General features: G+C 38.3%; 2 protein-coding genes across 5 annotated transcripts in view; one reads left to right on the forward strand and one right to left on the reverse strand.

Moving 5' to 3' along the window:
* LOC104586688 (putative sodium/metabolite cotransporter BASS1, chloroplastic) overlaps positions 1-11853 on the reverse strand; it is a 49678-nt gene extending 37825 nt beyond the window's left edge. Inside the window, exons 1-2 of one of the 2 annotated variants that reach the window (XM_010243994.3) lie at positions 11260-11830; positions 1198-1338 (exon numbers count right to left, since the gene is read on the reverse strand). In XM_010243994.3, the coding sequence (XP_010242296.1) occupies positions 1198-1338; positions 11260-11655 (537 nt within the window). In that variant the 5' untranslated portion in view covers positions 11656-11830. Of the gene's footprint in view, positions 1-1197; positions 1339-11259 lie in introns of both variants that reach the window. The other variant, XM_088893301.1, reaches the window with a different exon arrangement.
* Positions 11854-21232: 9379 nt separating this feature from the next.
* Positions 21233-22414, forward strand: part of MEE21 (PIN domain-like family protein) — a 42777-nt gene continuing 41595 nt past the window's right edge. For 2 of the 3 annotated variants that reach the window (XM_010243990.2, XM_010243991.3), the window contains exon 1: positions 21233-21799. The gene's annotated coding sequence lies outside the window, so the exon portion shown is untranslated. The remainder of the gene's footprint in view (positions 21800-22414) is intronic. The other variant, XM_010243992.2, reaches the window with a different exon arrangement.

The following is a 22414-nucleotide window of genomic DNA, read 5'->3' on the forward strand; positions in this document are numbered from 1 at the left end:
AAGAAAGAAAGAGAGAAGGAGAAGAAGAAGAAGAAGAGATGAGAAAGAAGTGTCAAACTGAGAAGTCAAAAAGACTCCCAGCCAACCATATATTTTTATATCAAAAGCAATGTACGAAGTCTAATATGCAAAGTATGGGACATGTAATTAACATAATACTTAAACAGAAAAGACTGAAATTCCCTTCCTTAGCCGACTCTAACAGTTATCTTGGTATCAGAGCAGGTTGCTTTATGATTTCTTCTTGCTCATTCAACTCTCAAGACAGTTGCCCTCTGCCCATCATTCACTTTCAAAACCTTCTCCCATTTAAGCCAAGTCTCCCCTGAACAACAAATTCTTTGCTTCAACCTTCAACAATCTCTTCCACATTGACATATCTTCCATTTCATAAAATCACTTTCTTCATCTCCTCTTGTCAATGGTTTCAAGTGCCACTTTGGTCAAGAAGCTATTCAGGGATAGAAAATATATATGCAACTAGGAGTATCTAAATGCTTAGAATTGACTTAAATCTGGGAAACAAAACTTGTATCTCTAGAAATGAGAATGATGTCATCAAAAATCATAATATTTGAAGCAATAAAAACATCTGTAAATAAAAAAGACCCCTTGAACAAGGGCCAGATAGAAGGCCAGCCCATTGGGCTACCCGGTCCATGAATGGTCTACTCAAGAGTGGCTTTCCAAAAATCAGGAACCTCAAACCATCAAATCACCAAACAAGTTTTACCTACTTGAATAGAGACTAGATAGACTACAAAACAAAGAACAATGAATAGGCCAATACTGCAATAGTAATCCCCCCAAATCAGATGATAGAACCATCCTCAACCATGAGCTCAATGAATGCAATGCAGTCATCAAATAATGTTCAGTGATTGAGGAACTCATAAATGTTTAATGAATCTTAAAAACACTGGTTTCTTCTAGTTCAAAAACCTTTGGTTGGAACCTTGGTGCTTTACACATTCCAACCAACAAAATACCAAGGAGCATGGCCAAATCATGAAAAACTTATTACAACCAAACTGACAGTTTATAATTACATTACTCAAGGATAGTAAATTGATATATGGGAAAACCAGGTGCATCTTTCTCAGTTCCAAATTCAATGAATTATATTTTCCATTTTTAAATTCATATATAACTATGGAAATTGGAAGCAATATGAAAACAAAAAGTTGCACATTTTACCACATTGGATGCAGTTCCCCCAGGGCAACAAGAAAGCAATATCAAACCAACTGAAAGAGATGGTGGAAGCCCAAGTAGTTTGCTAATAATCAATCCAAAAGCTGGCATAATTGTATACTGAGCAACACATCCAAAGAGTATCTGACCAAAGAAAAAAAAAACAGAACCTCATGAACTGAAACACTTGATTGCAAGAGAAGCTTAATATAGTAGAAGCCAGAAGTTTCTGCTGTCTTCAAGGAAACCTCCAATGGAAATGGGTTGACTCACTGAAAGACTTTTGAATGTCATTTCTCAGTAATTAAAAAATATTGCTTTGATCTTTTTATGAGTAATAACTTTCCCTAAATTTTAACCCCAAGGTTGTTAGTAACTCCTTCTAAAGGGCCTAAGCAGTCAGAGGATTCTGGCAACAATATATTTATTTAATAGTTATACTAACGAGTAAGAATTTATGAATTATTCAAACCCTGTTATATTTAAAAAAATACAAGTTCATCTGTTGGTCCATTAACTAAAAAGAGGTCATTTGTTAGCCATTCCTAGTTCCAGCAATCCAGGGTCTTGGAAGGTGTATACTGGGTACTCGCCTAACCTCGAGCATTTTAGCAAGAAGTGACTGATCTCAGACTTGAATCTGCATTCTCATGCTTGTTGGTCCATTAACTCTTACTCTCAATTAATCATAATTAAACTTACAGATCTACTGTTAAAGAAAAAATAATGAAAAGCATAAGTAGGAAAAGTTGGTAAGTATTTTGTCGTAACAATTTTTGTTCTTTATTTTTCGTCTGATAAAGAACAAACATTTTTTCAAATCATAGAAACATAAGTATAACAGAAAAGTGCCAGATGCTAAAAGAAGCTAGACAGAAGATTCTTGTTATAAATATTTATTGGTAAGACTCTTGTTATGGTGATCCCACAGAAATCTCTTCAGTAGAAACTCTACTCTTGGGAAGTTGCCAGCTAGACTAGGAATTAAAGTGAATATTCATCCTTTAGTAAAGGTCCTGAAGGGATGAGAGAGCCATCATATGGACGCCCAAATCTTGCGGAATAAAGGGGCGAATTTCAAAATTTTTTCTTTCCCTTCAACTGGGAATCGCATTCCCTATTTAGAAAATCACATTTTCAATGATCATTCTTGAACCATAAACTGAACCAGATCTGAACCAAAAAAAGTAGGAGAGGATTATACCTGATACAGAGAAACAATATCTCCCAACGAAGGTGTTCACGCCCAAGGAAGGATCCAAAGACTGCTCCCACTGAAGATGGTGCAATGCAGGATGGAGTAGAATCAGCAGTATTCTTCTCCAAGAATTTTGTCCTTCGCAAGAAATAGCAAAATGGCACGTGAGCACAGCTTCCTATTAATTCTTTCTCAAAGAACTGATGTCAAGATCGAATCTTGAATTCTCCCACAACTGGAGATCGAACTGGCAAACAGGGCGGCAAGAAAGATTTCTGCAGGGTTGCTTAATTCTTTCTTCTGTGTTTTCAGCTCTCAAGGAGGATGTGAATTATCTCTACCAAAAGTTGCCACCCCTTTTTTCTCTTGTAACCCTAAAGGATCAGATCCTAATCCAATTAGGACTCGTTGATCCAAATCTGATTTGGATCAGACATCCCTTTAGGTGATAAGGATAAACCCTTATCTTATCTGCAAATTAGATTAGCTTTCTCCTAATCTCATTAGGAGGTTTCTAGATCTTAATCACATTCAGATCTGAACTCTCTGAGTGGATAGGGTTATGACCCTATCCTATCTGCTAATCCATCTTAGAATTCGCCCCATATTTAACTAATTAAATAGCCCAGTACAAAATGGGCTTTAGGCCCATTAAGCTTATGTGCTCACTTAACCTTCCTAACTACTGTCCAGTTGGGCTTCCTTGTATGGCGTGGGACCCAAGCATTGATCTACACATCAGCCACATGGGTTCGGCCCAGCCTTTGTTACAAGGCCTGGCCGAATACACCGCTATGAACAGTGCACCCCCTGAAACCCATCAAATGGGATCTATGGGCCCAACACTTACCCTAAGTGGTCCCTGGGCCAAGCTACCTTGTAACACCCAGGGACTGTGGGCAGATGCAAGATTAGCCCATCAGGTATTATCCTCAATGGTCTTACACTTAACCTCTCAGCCCATAATGATCATACACTGCCCGACAAAAGAGGACCTCTCCCTCGGCTGCAAGGAACAGTGTTGCACTCTCCACTTATATGGATCCCGGGAATTAAAACCTTCTTGCAAACATTTTAGAAACCATAATATATATACTTTTATATCTCATATAAAATATACTTTGCAAAACAAATCTCAACGATTGAAATCGGTTGCCGGTAGTCTTGGTTTCCATCAGTGAAGTTGTGGTGTACCAGGAGGAGCTAACTGTGATACTATCCCTTTGCCCTTTAAGTAGTCATTGAATTCGTCAGAGAGATACTCGCCACCTCGATCTAATCGAAGGGCTTTAATTTCTCTCCCTAACTGTTTCTCGACCTCTTGTCTGAACTCTTTGAACTTTTCAAAGGATTCAGACTTGTGTCTCATTTAAGTACACATAACCATATCGTGAAAAATCATCGGTGAAGGTGATGAAGTACACGTGTTGATTCCGTGTCCAAACACTCAGGGGACCACATACATCATGTATAAGGTCAAGTGTGCCTGTACATCTTTCAGGCTTACCGTTAAATGGCCGTTTCGTCATCTTGCCTTGTAGGCAAGGCTCACAGGTGGGAAGATCTTCTACAGTTAGAAAATCCAAATAACCATTATTTACCAACCTTGTGATTCGGTCAACACCGATGTGGCCAAATCGGTAATGCCACAGACACGTGGGATTAATTGTATCACGGGCTCTCTTCTTGGAGATTTCAGCTGACGTAGTTTCGGTTATGTTAGTTTCTAGAGAAGGATGTAGAACATAGAAACCGTTCTCCAGTTCCCCGTATGCGATGAATCTGTTATTTCTTTTAATAGTAATCGTATTACTAAAGAAGACAGAATAACCATATGCACACAGTTTTGAGACAGAAATCAAATTTCTCCTTAAATTTTGTACATAAAGACAATATTTCAGTACAATAATTCCTTCTCTAAAAAGTAATTCCACGGTTCCTATGGCCGCAGCTGCAACAGTTGCAGTAGTCCCCAAGTAGAGCATGACTTCTCCTTCACTCAACCTTCTGCTTACCTTGAACCCCTACAGTGAGTTACACGCATGAGTTGAAGCCCCGAAGTCGATACACCAAGACGCAGAAACTACCAATAAGTTTGTTTCTATAACACAAGTTTCGATATTACCTTTCTTGGATTCCAAGTAGGTAGGACAGTTCCTTTTCCAGTGGCCGGTCTTCTTGCAAAAATGACAGGCATCTGATGCCTTGTCCTTCCTCTGTTTCTTGGGTTTGGCAGCCTTCTTCTAGGGCTTTCTCTTTGCCTTCCTTTTCTTGCCTGATTTGCCAGTTTCAACAAGCATGGCAATGGGCTCATCCTTTTTAATCAATTCTTCGGCCCTCTGCAACATATTGCCGAGTTCCTATAAGCTGACGTTCAGCTTGTTCATGTTGTAGTTCATGATGAATGGATTAAAGGATGGAGGCAGAGAGTTGAGAATAGCATCGATCTGTGTTACCAGATCCAGCCCGGATCCAAGAGCCTCCAGTTCGTTGATATAACCCGTCATCCGGAGACAATGGTCGTGAACTTGTTGGCCCTTGGACATCTGTGCGGTCATGAACTGTTTCAAGACCTTCTGCCGAGTAGAACGATTCTACTCTTCGTACATTGTCTTCAGACTGTCCAATACGTCCTTAGCAAGTTCGATCTGATCGAACTGCCTCTGAATTGGATTGTCCAAAGAGGCAATGATATAGAAGCGGGCAAGAGAGTTTTTCTCCTCCCATTCTTGGTATTCTCTTCTCCAGGCCTCGGAAGCCCTATCTCCCAAACGATCCGGGGCAAGATTCTTGGCTACCTTGTCCAATTTCTTAGAGGTTAAGACCAACATAAGATTCCTGTACCAGTCGGCATAGTTTGGGCCCTTTAGTTTGTTGTCATCAAGCAACTTTGCAAACTGTCCGTTTGCCATTTTCTGATAAAAGAGCAAACATCAGTCCACAACCTAATTTGATTCATGTTCATTACATAGATATGGATTTTAATCTACGTTCCATTTCCATTTATTCATCTCTGAGATTTCCCTCCTTTCTCAGTGACGGAGACTGCGAGTTGTCTCTCGAAATGTGGGAAATCACATAAGGTGCATGGAGCCAACTGTTTCAGCTGAAAAACCCCACCACCTTTCTATGAAGGATCATATCCACTCATCATATGAGTTTTCCCTTTGGCCTCTGTCAGACAAGGTTCAAAGCCGTTTTCAAGTAAACATTTCTGTCCAGTGAGTGCTTACCCATCATGTTCGTGAACGCCAAGGTAGCGTGAGAGAGTTCCCATTTCCTGGTGAAGCCCCTCCCACATCGGTCCATGATGCCCCTATCATCTTATGAAACATTCAGACAAGCCCAACAGCAAATGGATAGCCCATTTTCTGGTGCATTTTCCTCATTACTGAAGGACCCATCCTCATGCTAATGATGAAAGGCCTTTAAAGAGTTCATCATATGAATCTCCCTATCACATGCACTCATATTAGCGGGAGGGAACAGTTAATTACGCCCTATTTTGATCTAGGTCAAACCCAAGTGGCTCCCACTAACTTTCATAAAGCAAGATTTCGGTGGGCCTAAATCGGCTAAGGTTCCGCACGTAACCTCTTGATGAGGTGTGGGGCCCACCACTGAGGGAGGTCATCCAATGACCAAAAGGGACACCATGGCAATGATGTGCATTCAGCCATGGTGTGCGCAAGAGCCACTGTCAATTGAGCATGGGACAAGTACTTATGGCCCATGTACGTAGCACATCACACATCCATACATCACATGCAAGGATAAATTGATCCAATCAATTAATTATCTATAAAGCCCATTTGAAGCCCATTTTAAATCCATAATATTAACCATTAATATTATCTAGGTATATGGGCCGAATTAAGGTTGATTGGTTCGGCCCATATAGCTTTAAGAGTTAAGTGGGCTTTTAGCAATTTTAACTATTTAAAACTGGGCCTTTACAGGTTGGGCCGAATTAACCATTTAATTAAACATCAATCCTCAGGCCCATTAGTGGGAAAATTAGGGTTGACTTTCAGCCTTGATTAAACCCTAGATTCGGTCCAAACAATTTTGAACCAATCTTGGTTCGAATGGGTCTAGGGTTTGATCTTTAATTAAATCTTTAATTCAAGAAAATAATCTAAAATTAAATACTGATAAAAGAAAATCAAGAATCAGTCAAACAGGGATGTTCGCACAATCCATCCTGCAAAACAGAGGTTAGATCACAGTTTGCAGTTTCATAAACTGCAAATCGCAGATTGTAATTCTCCCATCTGCGAAATCTCATTTTCTGCACCGCCATCTTTGATCCAAAATAAAATAAATAGAAATCCTAATTTCTATTAATAATTACATCAGATCGAATACCTATACATTCAGTCTAAAAAATAAAAAAAATATTTTACAGACCAAATGTAATAAAGCAATCCAAAAAACTGCAAAATCGCAGGTTCCCTACGCAAATCAAGATTTCGATCTCCTCTTGTACGAACAGCCCATAAATCAAGAAAATTATAAAGAACAATTCTAAACAATAATCAGATTTATATAAAAATTAATTTCAGATTATTCGCCCATAATTTTGGGAACAAATTTCCCAAAACCCATATCTGCGCAAATTGGGTAGAACGCCTTCTGCCCATTTGCGCAGGTTCAAATCTAAAACAAATTGGTTCAAGATTTGAACCATGGCTCTGATACCACTGAAGGGATGAGAGATCCATCGTATGGACGCCCAAATCTTGCAGAATAAAGGGGCGAATTTCAAAAATTTTTCTCTCCCTTCAATTGTGAATCACAGTCCCTATTTAGAAAATCATATTTTCAATGATCATTCTTGAACCATAAACTGAACCAAATCTGAACCAAAAGGAGTAGGCGAGGATTATACCTGATACATAGAAACAATATCTCCCAACGAAGGTGTTCACGCCCAAGGAAGGATCCAAAGACTGCTCCCACTGAAGATGGCGCAGTGCAGGATGGAGTAGAATCAACAGTATTCTTCTCCAAGAATTCTGTCTTTCGCAAGAAATAGCAAAATGGCACGTGAGCACAGCTTCCTATCAATTCTTTCTCAAATAACAGATGTCAAGATCGAATCTTGACATCTCCCACAACTCCAAGAATTCTGTCCTTCGCAAGAAATAGCAAGATGGCACGTGAGCACATCTTCCTATCAATTCTTTCTCAAAGAACTGATGTCAAGATCGAATCTTGAATTCTCCCACAACTGGAGATCGAACTGGCAAACAGGGCGGCAAGAACAAGGAGGCGGCAAGAAAGATTTCTGCAGGGTTGCTTAATTCTTTCTTCTATGTTTTCAGCTCTCAAGGAGGATGTGAATTATCTCTACCAAAAGTTGCCGCCCCTTTTTTCTCTTGTAACCCTAAAGGATCAGCTCCTAATCCAATTAGGACTCGCTGATCCAAATCTGATTTGGATCAGACATCCCTTTAGGTGATAAGGATAAACTCTTATCTTATCTACAGATTAGATTAGCTTTCTCCTAACCTCATTAGGAGGTTTCTAGATCTGAATCACATTCAGATCTAGACTCTCTGAGTGGATAGCCCAGTTCGCCCCATATTTAACTAATTAAATAGCCCAGTTCAAAATGGGCTTTAGGCCCATTAAGCTTATGTGCTCACTTAACCTTCCTAACTACTGCCCAGTTGGGCTTCCTTGTATGGCGTGAGACCCAAGCATTGATCTACACATCAGCCACATGGGTTCGGCCCAGCCTTTGTTACAAGGCCTGGCCGAATACACCGCTATGAACAGTGCACCCCCTGAAACCCATCAAATGGGATCTATGGGCCCAACACTTACCCTAAGTGGTCCCTGGGCCAAGCTACCTCGTAACACCCAGGGACTGCGGGCAGATGCAATATTAGCCCATCAGGTATTATCCTCAATGGTCTTACACTTAACCTCTCAGCCCATAATGATCATACACTGCCCGACAAGAGAGGACCTCTCCCTCGGCTGCAAGGAACAGTGTTGCACTCTCCACTGATATGGATCCCGGGAATTAAAACATTCTTGCAAACATTTTAGAAACCATAATATATATACTTTTATATCTCATATAAAACATACTTTGCAAAACAAATCTCAACGATTGAAATCGGCTGCCGGTAGTTTTGGTTTCCATCAGTGAGAGTGCATCCCCGATCATTACCTTTGTCCGACAAAGGGGCTGGTCCTGTCACTATGATCACCCACTCAGATGAATTCTCAGACTGTCCCAACATACCCAGGTTTTGACCCCCGCTAGAGATCTCACTGATTGGTACATCAAAGACAGACCAATCCGACACCTAGTGCAGTATCATAATCGAGTCTAGGGGTCGGGTGTAACTTTCCAGTTTTGCTCATCAATCTCCAAGGTCTAGGGCAATACTGGAAATCTGGTCCAGTTCATAGATTCAATTAATCCTACACTATAAGTGCCTAGGGTCTCACCCTAGCAGCTGAGACAGGCCACCCCAACCGACTTTGTGGCACCACAGTGTCAGCCTTATCAGGATAAGTCTCCCCAGACCGACCCACTGGCTGTGAACATTATAAACTAACACGAGTCTCATTAAATGTCCAGTTTAAGGGTATTACACAGAAACATACCAAGGGAACATGAATCAAATATGCATTTTTATTCATTTACAATAAACTCATAAAGTACATCATTCTGATTGAAGCTAAGGGCATACAAAACTGTCCAACAGCTCCTACCCCCTTTTAATGCAGAAGGCAATAATAAAGGGCCTCCACAAGATAGATTACTACTTATTGGCTCAAATTCCTCGTTCTCCATTCTATGTAGCCAAGAGAAGAAACAACCTAGGTCCAATGCTATGAGCTAAATAACTGAATTCCCGTCCTCCAACCCTAGCCCCTAGGTCCCGAGAATGTAAAACAATGTTTCCATCAAAATCATCAAAGCCTCTACCAATTGCATACAAGACTTGGGTACCCTAACAAGCAACTATTACTGTTAAGCTTTGATGCAAACATAGAAGGAAAGAAACCATGGAGAAAGAAATCAATAATTTTCATACTCATAAACCAATGGTGATTTCGTAATTTTTCGGTGATTTAGGTCTAGTAATTTTAAGTTTTTTCAAACATATTTTTTAGTTTATTGGTATCACAAGAATAGAGTTAAGTTCCAACCTTTAGAAATTTGCAATTCTTAGTAAATTTTTTATCAAAATTATTATTTATAGTAATTCCTGTAACTTATTTTATGAATTGAGTAAATAATTTTATTAAAGAGAACAAAAGGAAGAGTACAATCAGCCTTGGAGGATGCACGAGATGCTAGCTACCTCCCCTTTAGGATGAGTACAGACCCCCAAGTCTTATCAATAAACAGAACAGAACTGTAGATTAGCCCAATACAAAGAAGCCCAAGAATTCCTGTAATTGATTGTTATTCATACTAAATCATGAGTTACTTTTTAAGTAATTTCTGGTTATTTATTGAGTTTGTTTTAGCAGAGCTTTTTTTGGCAGTTGATTTTAGTAGAGCTAGAAGAGAGTTATGAAGGTATTCTAGTTTGAATATAAGTAGTAGTCAGAATCTACATACAAGTAGGAAGCAGTTGTTTTTATGTCTTATTAGTTCATATAAGAGTGCTAACAGGCCTTGTAAGGACAGCATTACTATTATCCTTGTCTCTTAACCCACACTACAAGAAATATAATTTTTAAAAGCAGATTCTTTACCTACAGTTACTAAAATCAGTGGAATATACCCTTGCTACTGGTAGTCATAAAAATCCACTGGTATAGATATCAAGTATACCAAGTTCTGTGTATTAAGGGGCCATTAATTAGTGCAATGGTACAATCCCAGGCTGTCAAGTGTGAGAACACGGGTTCGATTCTAAGGGTGGCCACCTTCGTGCAAGAAAATGCCAAAGATTAGGACTGTAACCTCCCAAGACCCCATATAACTGGGACCAACATTGGGTAATGGCCCTTTAACTCCTAGGTTGAGCAAACTCCCAAGGCACATTGGACTGACAATGGAACAAACAAGACATGGAAAAATTTAAGGACAGAGATACAACAGTGTTGAGAGGACCAACTTCTAAGGCATCCTCACCTAATAAATTTTTCAGCTATGGTATATCTTATTCTGGGCTGACCAAACTCCTAAGGCACACTGGACTTAATGGAACAAACAAATAGAGACATGCAAAAATTTAAGGACAGATACAACAGCGTCGGGGGGTGGCCAACTTAAATATATTTCATTTTTTATACCATAGCTTTCCAAGGATTACTGTTGACTCTACAAATCTTCCACCCATTAGCCTTTAAACTATATATTTCATTTGTTTTACAGAATGGCATTGACTAAGGGGCTGTTTGATAACATCATAACAACCGAAGTAGCTGAACTGTGCAATGGAGCGGTAGCAGACAGATTTTGATCCCACAAAATCTAATTTCTCTTCCAAGACACCAAGCGTTGCTAATCGAGAACCTAGTATTATTCCAGTTTTTTTTTTTTTTTCTTTTGGTGTGTGAACAAGTATTCCAGTGTTTTCCTTCAATAACTAACAATTGTTGTTCTAAGAAGCATTGCACAAATAGTGTTTTGGAATGAATAAAATGGAAACATTGTGCATACTGCAGTGTGTGGCCATTGATATTGCCACAGAAAGACACTATATTTATTAAAAATAGAACGAAAAGATTAAAATATAATAAAACAGAAATATTTTAATGGCCAGAAAAAAAAAATCGCTTGACTGAAGCTAATACGATTAAAAAAGATGTGATCCGTTCTTGCGAGAAAAGTAAAGTAGCTTTTCAAGATTCAGCCAAAAAAACAAAAGATATTTGAAACTCACAGAGAAAGGCCTTTTCATCAGCAAACTGAACAAGTCCCTGAGCTCCAATGTGAGACCCATTGCCAGCATAATGAACCCAAGAGACAAGCTGTATGAAGTAGGGCCTCTCTTCACAAACCATGAGAAAGCAGCTGGTTTAACACATGCGACTATCCCTCCTATGGTCACATAGAGAGGATACAAGCTTGCGGCAGTTCCAAGCATGGATTCCCATCTGGGTTTCTCTGTGGGAGCAGGGGGAGGACAATCATGGCGTCCATGCACGGATTTAATGGAAGGGAATTTCGAGAGCTTCGTCACTGTAGAGATCGTGGGCGTTTTGGGTCTGATAGTGGAAGGCTTCCACTGTGTTTGTGGGCAGTAAATTGAAGGACGGAGGTGGATGGCCAGATTCATGATTGAATCCCGTGGCGACTGCGAGTCTGCAATACTTCAGACGAATGGCAGCTCCCTATAAAGCAGGAAACTCAGGTCCCCCACCAATCGATTCACGGGTCCCACAGCACATGTCAGATGTCACATGGTGCCAAACGACCCAAACCCAACGGTAGATTTTCTTTTTACTTTTGGTAGAACAACTGTATCAAGACTGTTGGACATGCGGAATCCTCTCCTACAGACTACAGATGGGACAAGATTGAAAAAAGGATCGAAAGAATCGACCGAAAAGCATATAATAAAGCCCGCAGCTTCATGCATGGCATTGGTGGACCGGGGACGATGTATATAACCATGAGGACTCCAGTGGTCAAACCCTAAATAAATTGAGCTATCCTTAGTAAATTTCTACAAAAATATTTTCAAGCTTCTTTCCACCACCCTTTCAAATGATGAAATCAAAACAGGTTCTTTTTATCATGGCCCCTTTAAAAGTACAGAACCGAATGGATTGCACGTTTCTTTGCTCATTCATCAAAGGTTTCTTTCTCAACCCTATTCTTATTACTTTCATTAATGACACTCTATTAATTCTCGTTCCCCCATTCGATTAACTAATATCATCTACAAAATTGTGGCAAAGATCCTGACCGGCAGATTGAAAACCTCTACTTCACAAAATTATATCCCCTTTTCAAAATGCTTTCACACCAAAAAGATAGATCTTGGACAATATTGTGATCTCCAAAGTGATAGTTCACTCTATGAACAGAAGTAAATCTAAGAAAGGTTCTTTATTGTTGAAATTTAACCTTGCAAAGGCCTACGACAGAGTTGATTGGCATTTTTTCTACTCTCCTATTAAGGCTTGTATATCTTCTCCTGCATGAAAATCAAAATTAACAGAGAATGTAGTAAAGCATTTACACCCCAAAGAAGGTTATGCCAAGGGTGTCCTTTCTCACCCTATCTATCCTTTATCTACATTGAAATCCTCTCTAGATTATTATCTCGAGCACTTCTTAGGGGTGAATTACATAGTTTCAAATCCAGTAATTAATTCTCATGACAAACTAAGGTGTCATTTGGCAAGTCTTTTTTTGAAGGATCTTTTAGAAGATCTGACAACCAAAAACTGTAATGGGCTTTTACATAAAGATCTTGGCAACCTATAGCCCGTTTGATTGAAGGTGCATCTTTCCACACGAAGATGAGACAAAATAAGTCAAAAGGCTCCATTTGGAGCTTCTCAAAAATTTCTCGAAATGGACTTGCAGATGATATTTTACTACTTGGGGAAGCAGATCTATGTGAAGCCCAAAAGATAAAAAGAAATCATTAATCTTTTTTGTAACTAGTCGGGCCAAATGGTCGATTTCAGCAAATCATCCATATTCTTTAGTAAGAACAGCACTCAAGTAGTGAAAGAAGCTATAATAGTTGAATTAGGAGTGGTGGATATGAAAAATGATGAAATCCACCTAGACAGCTCTTTACTTACTACAAGTAAAAAATCATCACCTTAGCAGTTTTTAATTGATAAGCTGAAATATGAACTTAAGTTGGAAGTCTAGAGTGCTTTCCCATGCTGGAAAAACAACACTTATTGAATCCACCGTCCAAACACTTCCACTATATTACATGACTACCACCTCACTTCCAAAATCAGTGTGCAAAGAAATGGAAAACATTTGTCATGACTTCTAGTGGGGTAAATCTCAATATCAAAGATCTATATATTTAAAAGCATGGCAACTTTCTATCATCCTAAAGAAAAGGGTGGACTTGGACTTCGTAAACCAAAACTCATGAGCAAGGCTCTCCTCTTAAAGCTAGCATGGCGCTTACTTTGTGAATCAAATTCGATTTAGGTTCAGATTCTTAATCAGAAACATTTGAGAGGAGAATCCTTTTAGAAACATCGAGTTAAATGAAACATTTCCTCTCTCTCTCTCTCTCTATGGAAAAACATGCTCTATGGACATTCAGACTTGTTGAAAGGGTGTAAGTGGTTTATCTCAAATGGTTTGGAAGTTGACATCTTTGATGACCCATGGGTGGATAGAGCCCTCATTGGAAAACCTCCAACTTGGTCTAATACTTGCAGTAGAGTTGCTACTATATATAATTGATCACAATGCAGGTTTCTGGAATACAAACCATATGCAGCAATTCTTTGATGAAGAAACCATTGAAAGGATCAAATCAGCCTCCCTCCCTACCATTAGTCAAGTAGGAAAAGACAGACTCATATGGGAATTTACACTCCATGGGAAATTACATGCAACTAGGCCTATAAAATGTTGACAAAGCGGGGAGAATCATCCACAATTGGATAGATTTGTAATGGTCTCACTTGGAAAAAAAATTGGGGAATAAAACTTATAATTCCTCGCATTAAAACATTCATCTGGAGATGTTGTATGAGCGCCCTCCTATTTGGTTCTGAAATGGGTAAGAGATGTCACTCAGTTAACCCTGTTTGTAAACTTTGGTTGGCATACCCAAAAACTTTAGAACATGTATTCTTCTCTTGCCTAGCAATTGGTCCTATTTGGCTAGCGTTTCTTATGGGTTTAGGCCAATGAAAAACAATATGGGAGATCTGAAACACTAGTTTCAAGAACGGATACAAGTGGATGATAATAACCAATTTTCATCTCCGCCCATACCTATATTTGTCTAGGGTGTGGTAATCATGTGGTACATTTGGATGGCAAGAAACAAAGTAATCTTCGAAGGTACAAATTTCTCTCCATTAAGATGCCAACTTAGCCAAGAAACATATTGAAGATTTGCTGAAAACTCTTAATAGTGACCATAGCAATTCTAGGTTTAATCCAAATACTACATGCATTAAACCCCAAGTTAACATCTTGAAAATTAGTAGTAATGGAGCTTGGTCTCCACATAAATCTGTAGCGGGAATCATCATTAAAGATCATTTGGGTTGCTTCATTGTTACTCGAGCCATCCTCATTGTTTGCTCCACATCTGAAGGAGCTGAAGCCATAGTAGTATGGAAAGGTCTATGGCTTGATCATTGTCAATGGAAGCCATCCAACTAGAAAGCGATGCTAAGGTAGCCATTGAAGCAATCCTTTCTGATGTCGATCCTCCTTAGAGAATTCACACCACTGTAGTTGATTGCCACTATCTCAGCTCCTCCTCACAGTGCAATTTAATTGACCTATGGTTAGTCAGGAGATGTAACTTTTTCTGTTTAATGAAATATTGCCTATTGGCTTCAAAAAAAAAAAAAAGCCCAAGGATATAGTACAAATGACCTCCTTTGCCATAACAACAGTCATTTATCTATGGTTCAGAAGAAAAATCATTTTGGTATGAATTGATTATTTTCTAAAGAAGTGACTTCAATATGTTCACTAAAATTTTTGCAATAAGCTTAAAGGAAATATTGCTAAGATCAATTGGATGAGAATCTGATGCTAGTTTTGAGGTAGATGTCTTAGGGATTAAATAGATAAAAGTTTGATTAAGGGAACCAATGAACTCTGGACTCACAAAACATTGTTGGACCAGCTACTTCAATGTCTCCCAACATTTCTAAAAACCTCCAGCTTACATGCCATCAAGGCATGGATCTTTAAAAGCACCCATGCTAAAGAGAGTGCTTTTTATCGCTCCAATTCATCAGGTATAGAAATTAGACAAATATATTATCATCATCATCATTAACAATTGGTGGAAGTCCATTATATTCAGGAGGAAGTGGTGAATAATTGCTGAAATAAGAAAGTAGGATGGAAGATATTGTAGTGGGTGAGGAAGTCCACATACCATCTTCATTTTCTAACCAACGGGTTAGAAGCCATGACATGAAAATATCGGGTATTTCTATCCCCATCTTTCTACCAATTAAATTGTGTCTATTAAATCCAATACATCTCTTTATCAAGCTCATGCTTTAGATCACTACATAGTTGTGATATGGTAAAATAATCAATAGGTTGAGTTTGGACACATTATAATTGATCTAATTGTTTCTCCAATTTATGAATGTTCCTTTGCTTTGAACCTATAGCACCACCTTTCATCTTGAAAACATTGATAACAGCATTACACTTATCAATGAAAGAGTCCAAGGTGGAAAAACAAGTTTCTTTGAATATATCATGAAAAGTTGGATCTTCAAACCATATTGCTCCAAAGCATCTTCTAATTGAATTATGAAACCGATGAAACAGATATAGTAAAATAGGAAAATGGTCACTTGCAACCCAAACAAGATTTTGGACAATAGCAATAGGAAACAAATGAATCAAATGGATGTTTGCGAAAGAATTGGTCTAGTCGCATGTGAATAAGATTTCCAAACCTATTATTACACCATGTGTACTATGGACATTGATAAACTACATCAAACAAATGACATTCAGCTATAGTATCTTTGAATCACAAAATATCTCCTAGAGATAGAGAGCGACCACCTAGTTTTTTCTCTAGCATCGAGAATATAGTTGAAATCGCCAACAACACAAATGGGTCCAACCCATTGACTTACAATAGAACATAAGTAGTAAAAAATTTGTTAGTACCCCTCAGAATTTGGATGTACATAAAAACAACACAAACACCACTCAGCAAAGCTTGGGTAGTTGATAATTTTGGCACTGATATAATTAATAATGAGGCGAAGAATCACAATATGAAGTTAAATAGACTTATCCCAACCCAACACCGAAAATGCAAAAGTTTTTAGCCTTATTCTCAATGTATTAGGTTTCTAAGAGAAAAAAGAATTTTGGCATGTTGGTGCATAGGAGCTTTTTGAGAGAAGGAACTGTGGGGTAGCTCCCCAAACCCTAACAATTCCAAGCAAGAGCAATCATGGTGTAGGTGAGACGTGAGAGTGATTTTGGGTTCACTCCCATCACCCATGTAGGAAAATCAGTTTCAAATGATTGCACTGGTTAATGATCAATCATCTACATATGTGAAAGAGGCAATCGACGAGCTATGTGCCTCAGCTATTTTAGACTACTAACTAGGATAGGAGAGACAACCTCAACATATTCAGGAGAATCAGATGAGGATCAGGCTTCCTCTTACATTGCAACATATTCAAGAGCACCATAGCATCTTTCATCGGAGCACCATAGCCCCGTTTCAAACTTCTTTATTCGATGGTTCATGAGGTCTCCGATTTTAAATACCACCTTTGTGACAAAATGAGACATTAAGATAGTTTAAGGAAAACCACTAAGATGTATCCACATGTCTAAAGAATTAGAACATAAGCATATAAGGAAAAATCAAGAATTCCTTTACAAAGAACAATCAAATTATTTTCATATAGCCACAGACCTTTGTCATACACCTAATCATGATCAAAACTTGATGAGAATATTGCTATAAAAGATTTAATACGAAATTCATGAATTCAATTGGGATCTAGACACCATGCCATACTAACCATCTCCTTGATACCAATAAACTTCACTTGTTTGTCTATCAAAATAGTAAAAATCATATGACTATTCCATTCCTCTTTCATAGCAAAATCTTCAGTTGTAGCTTGTCCACCATAGAGAAAACATGAGATATAGAGGATGCAAAGCAAAAAAAGAACATGTTGGGAAACTTGCTCCAAGGCAAGAGGGAAATAACTCAATTGTTGATTGATCCACAACTACATTCTTTGTTCTTCCAAATGGACAATTTGGTGATTCATTTCAACCTTTTCAGGGTCTCTGATAAGGCTTCCCTCTATCTTCCTACCTTTACATAATTTGCATAGAAGTTCTCTCTCACTTTCTTTCTCATCAATTAGAAGAGTAGGCTATAGGGTGTTTCTTTTGGTAGAACGGGATTATATATAAACCACTTATTTTTTTGCTGATGATATGTTGTTATTTGGGAAGTGAATTTCAGACAAGAAATCTCTCATGCCTTGGGAATTTGAGATATGTGCAAAGATGATCTTTACTTGGGCGTACCTCTCTTCAAAGGGAGTTGTAAATGAACTGCTCTTCCCTTCCCTAATTCTCAAATGATGGATAAATTAATGTGGAGTAAGACTCCCCAAGGAAAACTCACATGCTCTCTAGCTTTACAAATAATTACTTCTACATCACCAAGATTCTCATCATCTTAGTTTATCAAAGAGGACATGCCATGGTCAAAATTATGGAAACAAAAACTCATTCCCCTTATTGTAAAATTGTTCTTAAGGAGGTATGCTAACAATATCCTCCCTATTGTTGATAACTCGAGGAAACATAGCCTTAATATTGATAGTATATGTCCCTTATGAGACAGTGCTGATGAAAGTCTTTTACATATTTTGTTTTTGTGCCCTGCTAATCAAGCTGTTTGGTTTGGATCATGTCTCCGATTTAGGCCTTCTATGTGCAATTTTGTTGATGTTAGGGATTTTATTTACTTTTGGTGTTGTGAAAATGTGAAATACAACTATTTAGACTATTGTTATATGTTGTATAATGCATTTATCATGAGACCTATTTGGCTAGCCCAGAGTGCTAAAATTTTTGAAGGAATTTGTTTTGATCCTGTTACAGTTATTTGTAAATCCCATGTGTCTCTTGACACATGACTAATATCAACATCTTTAGTGAATGCCCTGTAATTGTCTTCTCCCTTGAATTCACTTCAGACTTCTTGAAGTAAGCTGGACAGAAATATGTTGAAGCATAATAATGATGCAAATTTTAAGGAAGGTGTAGTAGTAGTAGGTTATGTACTTAGAGATCATGATGGTTCATGTACATTGGTTCCAATAGTCCAACTTTGCTATGATAATGTTAAGATGGCAAAGGCTTTGGATTTGTTTGATGGACTATCATTGGTGTCTCAGTTGTTTTTATCTAATGTGATTTTTGAAGGTGATGTTGAAAACATCTATAAACTCTTGTTGGCTTATCATACTAATCCACCATGGTGGCCATCTCATGTTTTAGCATATTGCAAGAATTCATTTCAACACCTATATCTTCTTGCTTGGTGAATTATGTTCATCGCTCAACCAATAAGCATGTCCATGTTGTAGCAAAGAAAGGTCTATTTCTCCAAACATTTTGCAATATATTTTTGTAAGCAATGTTTCATCAAGCTAATTTAATGGAAAACCTTGAGTTAACCCAAGAAGGGTATTTTGATAATATTTCATTGTTATGATAATATTTCATAGGTATCAAAAGCATGAGGTTATGATAATATTTCATTGTGGGACTGGAAATTTATGGACATTATAATCCATTCAGTTACTATAATAGTTGTGTAGCAGGTTAATAAAAGAATAATGAGTTAAAAGCTCTGAGATTTGGTTTCCACCCTACTATATAGTGGAGAAAAAATAACTACAAAAGTAGAACTGTTGTGTAAGAATAAATGGCAATAATAGGCTTAACAACAATATGATTAAATAAAGAAAAATCAAGGAAAAACAATAGTGAAGAAAAACCAAATCATAATAGTAGATTTAGGTTTTACAGTGGCAAACTAGAGTATATTCTCAAAGCTAATGGTGTATTTGATGATCTAATGATCTGAAAATGAAAAAAAAAAAAGCACAACTATGTCACACAAAATGGTACAAATCCCATGGGAAATGATAAAAAATAGTAGACAATAATGATGAAAACTTACCTATTCTTCACGTTCTTGTAGTTGGAAAGGCAAATTGTTGCTGAGACTTCAACTCTGAGGTGCTGCTTCAAGTTCAATTATCATGGGATTAAAAGGAGAATGATGCATTTATATGTCTTATTTTACAAAATCTGTATCTGAAAGAAATGAAAAGGCTCGATGTAAAACAGATTTTGCTTTTGCAATGATGACAAATAATATAATTAAACCAATGGTTGCAAACTTGAACCAAATACAAATTTTGCACCTGGTCAAGATTTGCACTACACCCAAATGCAACCTATAGATTTACACAATAGTGATTGACAATATGCATTTGTCACTATAAATGTTTGTATTGATGACAACATTAGTCACTATAGATTTATGCAATAGTGATTCATAATTTGGTTTCATCACTATATATGTTTATAGTAATGGTTACATTTGTCACTATAGATTTTTGCAACAGTGGCTTACAACATACATTCATCACTACAAATATGTAGTTACGATTTGATTTGTCACTAATAACAAATATATAATTAATAAACATATTTGTAGTGATGAATGTATGTTGTAATTAATGACAAATAAACATAGCTTTATTTGTCATTAATAACAAATATACTAATGAATATATCTATCACTATAGATTCCCTTGGTTTGAACACATCTAAACAAATCAAACCTCACCAATCAACTTAAAATGTCTGAAAACCCCACCCTGTCAAATTTTAGTAAAAAATATATCGTTTACCCTTCCATCTAAAATTATTCCATTTTAGCCAATTTCACTCTGCGGTCAAACCCATCTCAACCTTCCATTTGATGGCCCAAAATCAGTGCCATTGAACCAGGAGACCTAGTTTGACCCCCTTAAACCTGGCTTGACTTATTTCCCAAATTTACAAAAATACCCCTCCTACCATAATTATTGAAAATGCCCTTGACCAAAGTTACCCAAATTACCCCCACCAAAATTACCAAAATAGCCCTTCCACCAAAATTATCGAAATGACTTTGACCAAAGTTACCAAATTACCTCGACCAAAATTGCCAGAATACCCCTACCAAAATTACCAAAATGCCATTGACTAAAATTACCCCAAATTACCCCTGACCTAATTTCCAAAATACCTCTTCCACTAAATTACCAAAATGCCCTTGTCCAAAGTTCCCCAAATTACACCAACCAAAATTACCAAAATACCACCTCCTTCCAAAATTCCCAAAATACCCTTGACCAAAATTACCCGAATTACCCATTTGACCAATTCCCAAAATACCCTCGAGTCCTTGACCTAAATCCACAAAATGTCCCTCCTAAAATTATCAAATAGACCATAATTACCCGAAAGACCTCTTTAACCAATTACCTGAACTACCCTTGACCTAATTCCCAAAATACCCTTCCTTCCAAAATTATTGAAATACCCCTTCCGTCAAGATTACCAATACCCTTCAATTGCCCATTCTCTCTAAATGCCCGAATACCTTTCTGATGAAATCCCCAATACACCCTTTGATCAAATTCCCACATCATCCCCTCTTAGACCAAATTACAAAAATACCCTTAACAAAATTACCAAATTACCCCAGTCCAAACTACCAAAATGTCCCCATTCCAAATTACTAGAATATCCTTCTAACAAGGTTACCAAAGTTTTCTTCCAAAATACCCCTTGACCAAATGCCCTTTATACCCTAAAATTCCAAAATTACCCCTTCATTTCAAATTCCCAAAATACCCCAAAGTACGCCTAACCAAATTCTTAAATTACCCTCCGTCCCAAATTCCCGAATTGCCTTTCTTACCAAAATCCCAAAGTTACTCTTTGTACCCCAAATTTCTTTTGAACCTAACTTGCTGAACCTCCCCTTCCATCTGGAAAGTTGACGAAACCCCCCCCTCGCTAGGAAGCATCGTTCCCAAGAGAGGGAGGGGGTGAAAGAAAAGACAACTGGGGGTCGAAGAAGGGAGATTAAGAAGAGGGTTTTCAGAAGAGAGTAAAGAAATTCAGAAGAGAGAGAGAGTGCTCGAGTGAGAGAACTCGAGTGAGAGAATAAAAACAGAAGGAGAGAGAGAGATTGTTGGACGGGGTCTTTGAGAGAGAGAGGGTCCTCTTGGTTTAGGAGAATAGAAAAGGGAGGAGAAAGGAGAGGCAAGGGAGGCTGTTTCGAGAGGAGAGGAGAGAACTCGAGAGAGGGGGTTTCCTTTTCGTGGTTTTCCTCTGGGAAGTTGCCGAACGGTGAAGAAGAAGTGAAAAGGGAGGAGGGCCGAGAAAATCAAGAGAGAAAGAAGGAGAACCGAGAGAGAGGAAAAAGGAGAGCTGTGAGAGAGAGCTTGTGGGAGAGAAAATCAGAAACAGAGACGGATGCTAATTTGCTTCAATCGGCCACCTCGACTGCTATCATCGATCTTACCTTCTTCAAACCCCCAGCGCCGCTCCTAGTAATTCTGAATTGGGGTTCCTCAGCGCTGAAAGCCTAACCATATACTGAACCTTTGCATACAAGTTCGGCATCATCATCTGTCTTTAGGTTACAAGAGGTAAAATATTTTACCTCATCTCCTTTAATTTCATGCGAAGTTTTCTTTTGTCGAAGGTTAATATATGTGCTAATTGGGTGTTTGTATAAAATCCAAATTGAGTGTGAGAACCTTCCTCAACATCCGAGAGGATTTGGAGTTTTTCTTTTCACTCTATGAATCAACCGGATGAGTCCGAAGGTGGGGGTCTGATAGAAAAGGGTTGAGAATTCATCCTTTTGCTCACACCCCTGCATCCAAAAGGAGGTTGGTTCGAAGGAAAAGAGAGAAGCTCCTGGATCCTCTTGATTCACTGAGAACCCGGCTTCTCACATCCAATCCAAAGGAAGCTAGGGAAATCGGCATTCACACTGACAAGAGAGAGGGGTGCCTAACCCCTTCCCTCTCCCCCAGATAGGCCTTGTCCTGACTGATTAGTATGGAGTCATTGTTAATCCTAAAGGATTTATAAAATTTAAATACGGTAGGCCCATCACTCCCAGTTACACATTCTGATGGGTGGTGACTCCATTTACTTGGCCATGAAGTGAACCGCCGGATATTTCCTGACGTTCACAATGAGGAATTGGTCTGCAGTTGCCCTCACTTCCTCTAGGAAGCCTAGAGTTCAAGTAA

The sequence above is a fragment of the Nelumbo nucifera genome, chromosome 8, assembly GCF_055504915.1.
Source record: "Nelumbo nucifera cultivar China Antique chromosome 8, China Antique-T2T, whole genome shotgun sequence".
NCBI lineage: Eukaryota > Viridiplantae > Streptophyta > Magnoliopsida > Proteales > Nelumbonaceae > Nelumbo > Nelumbo nucifera.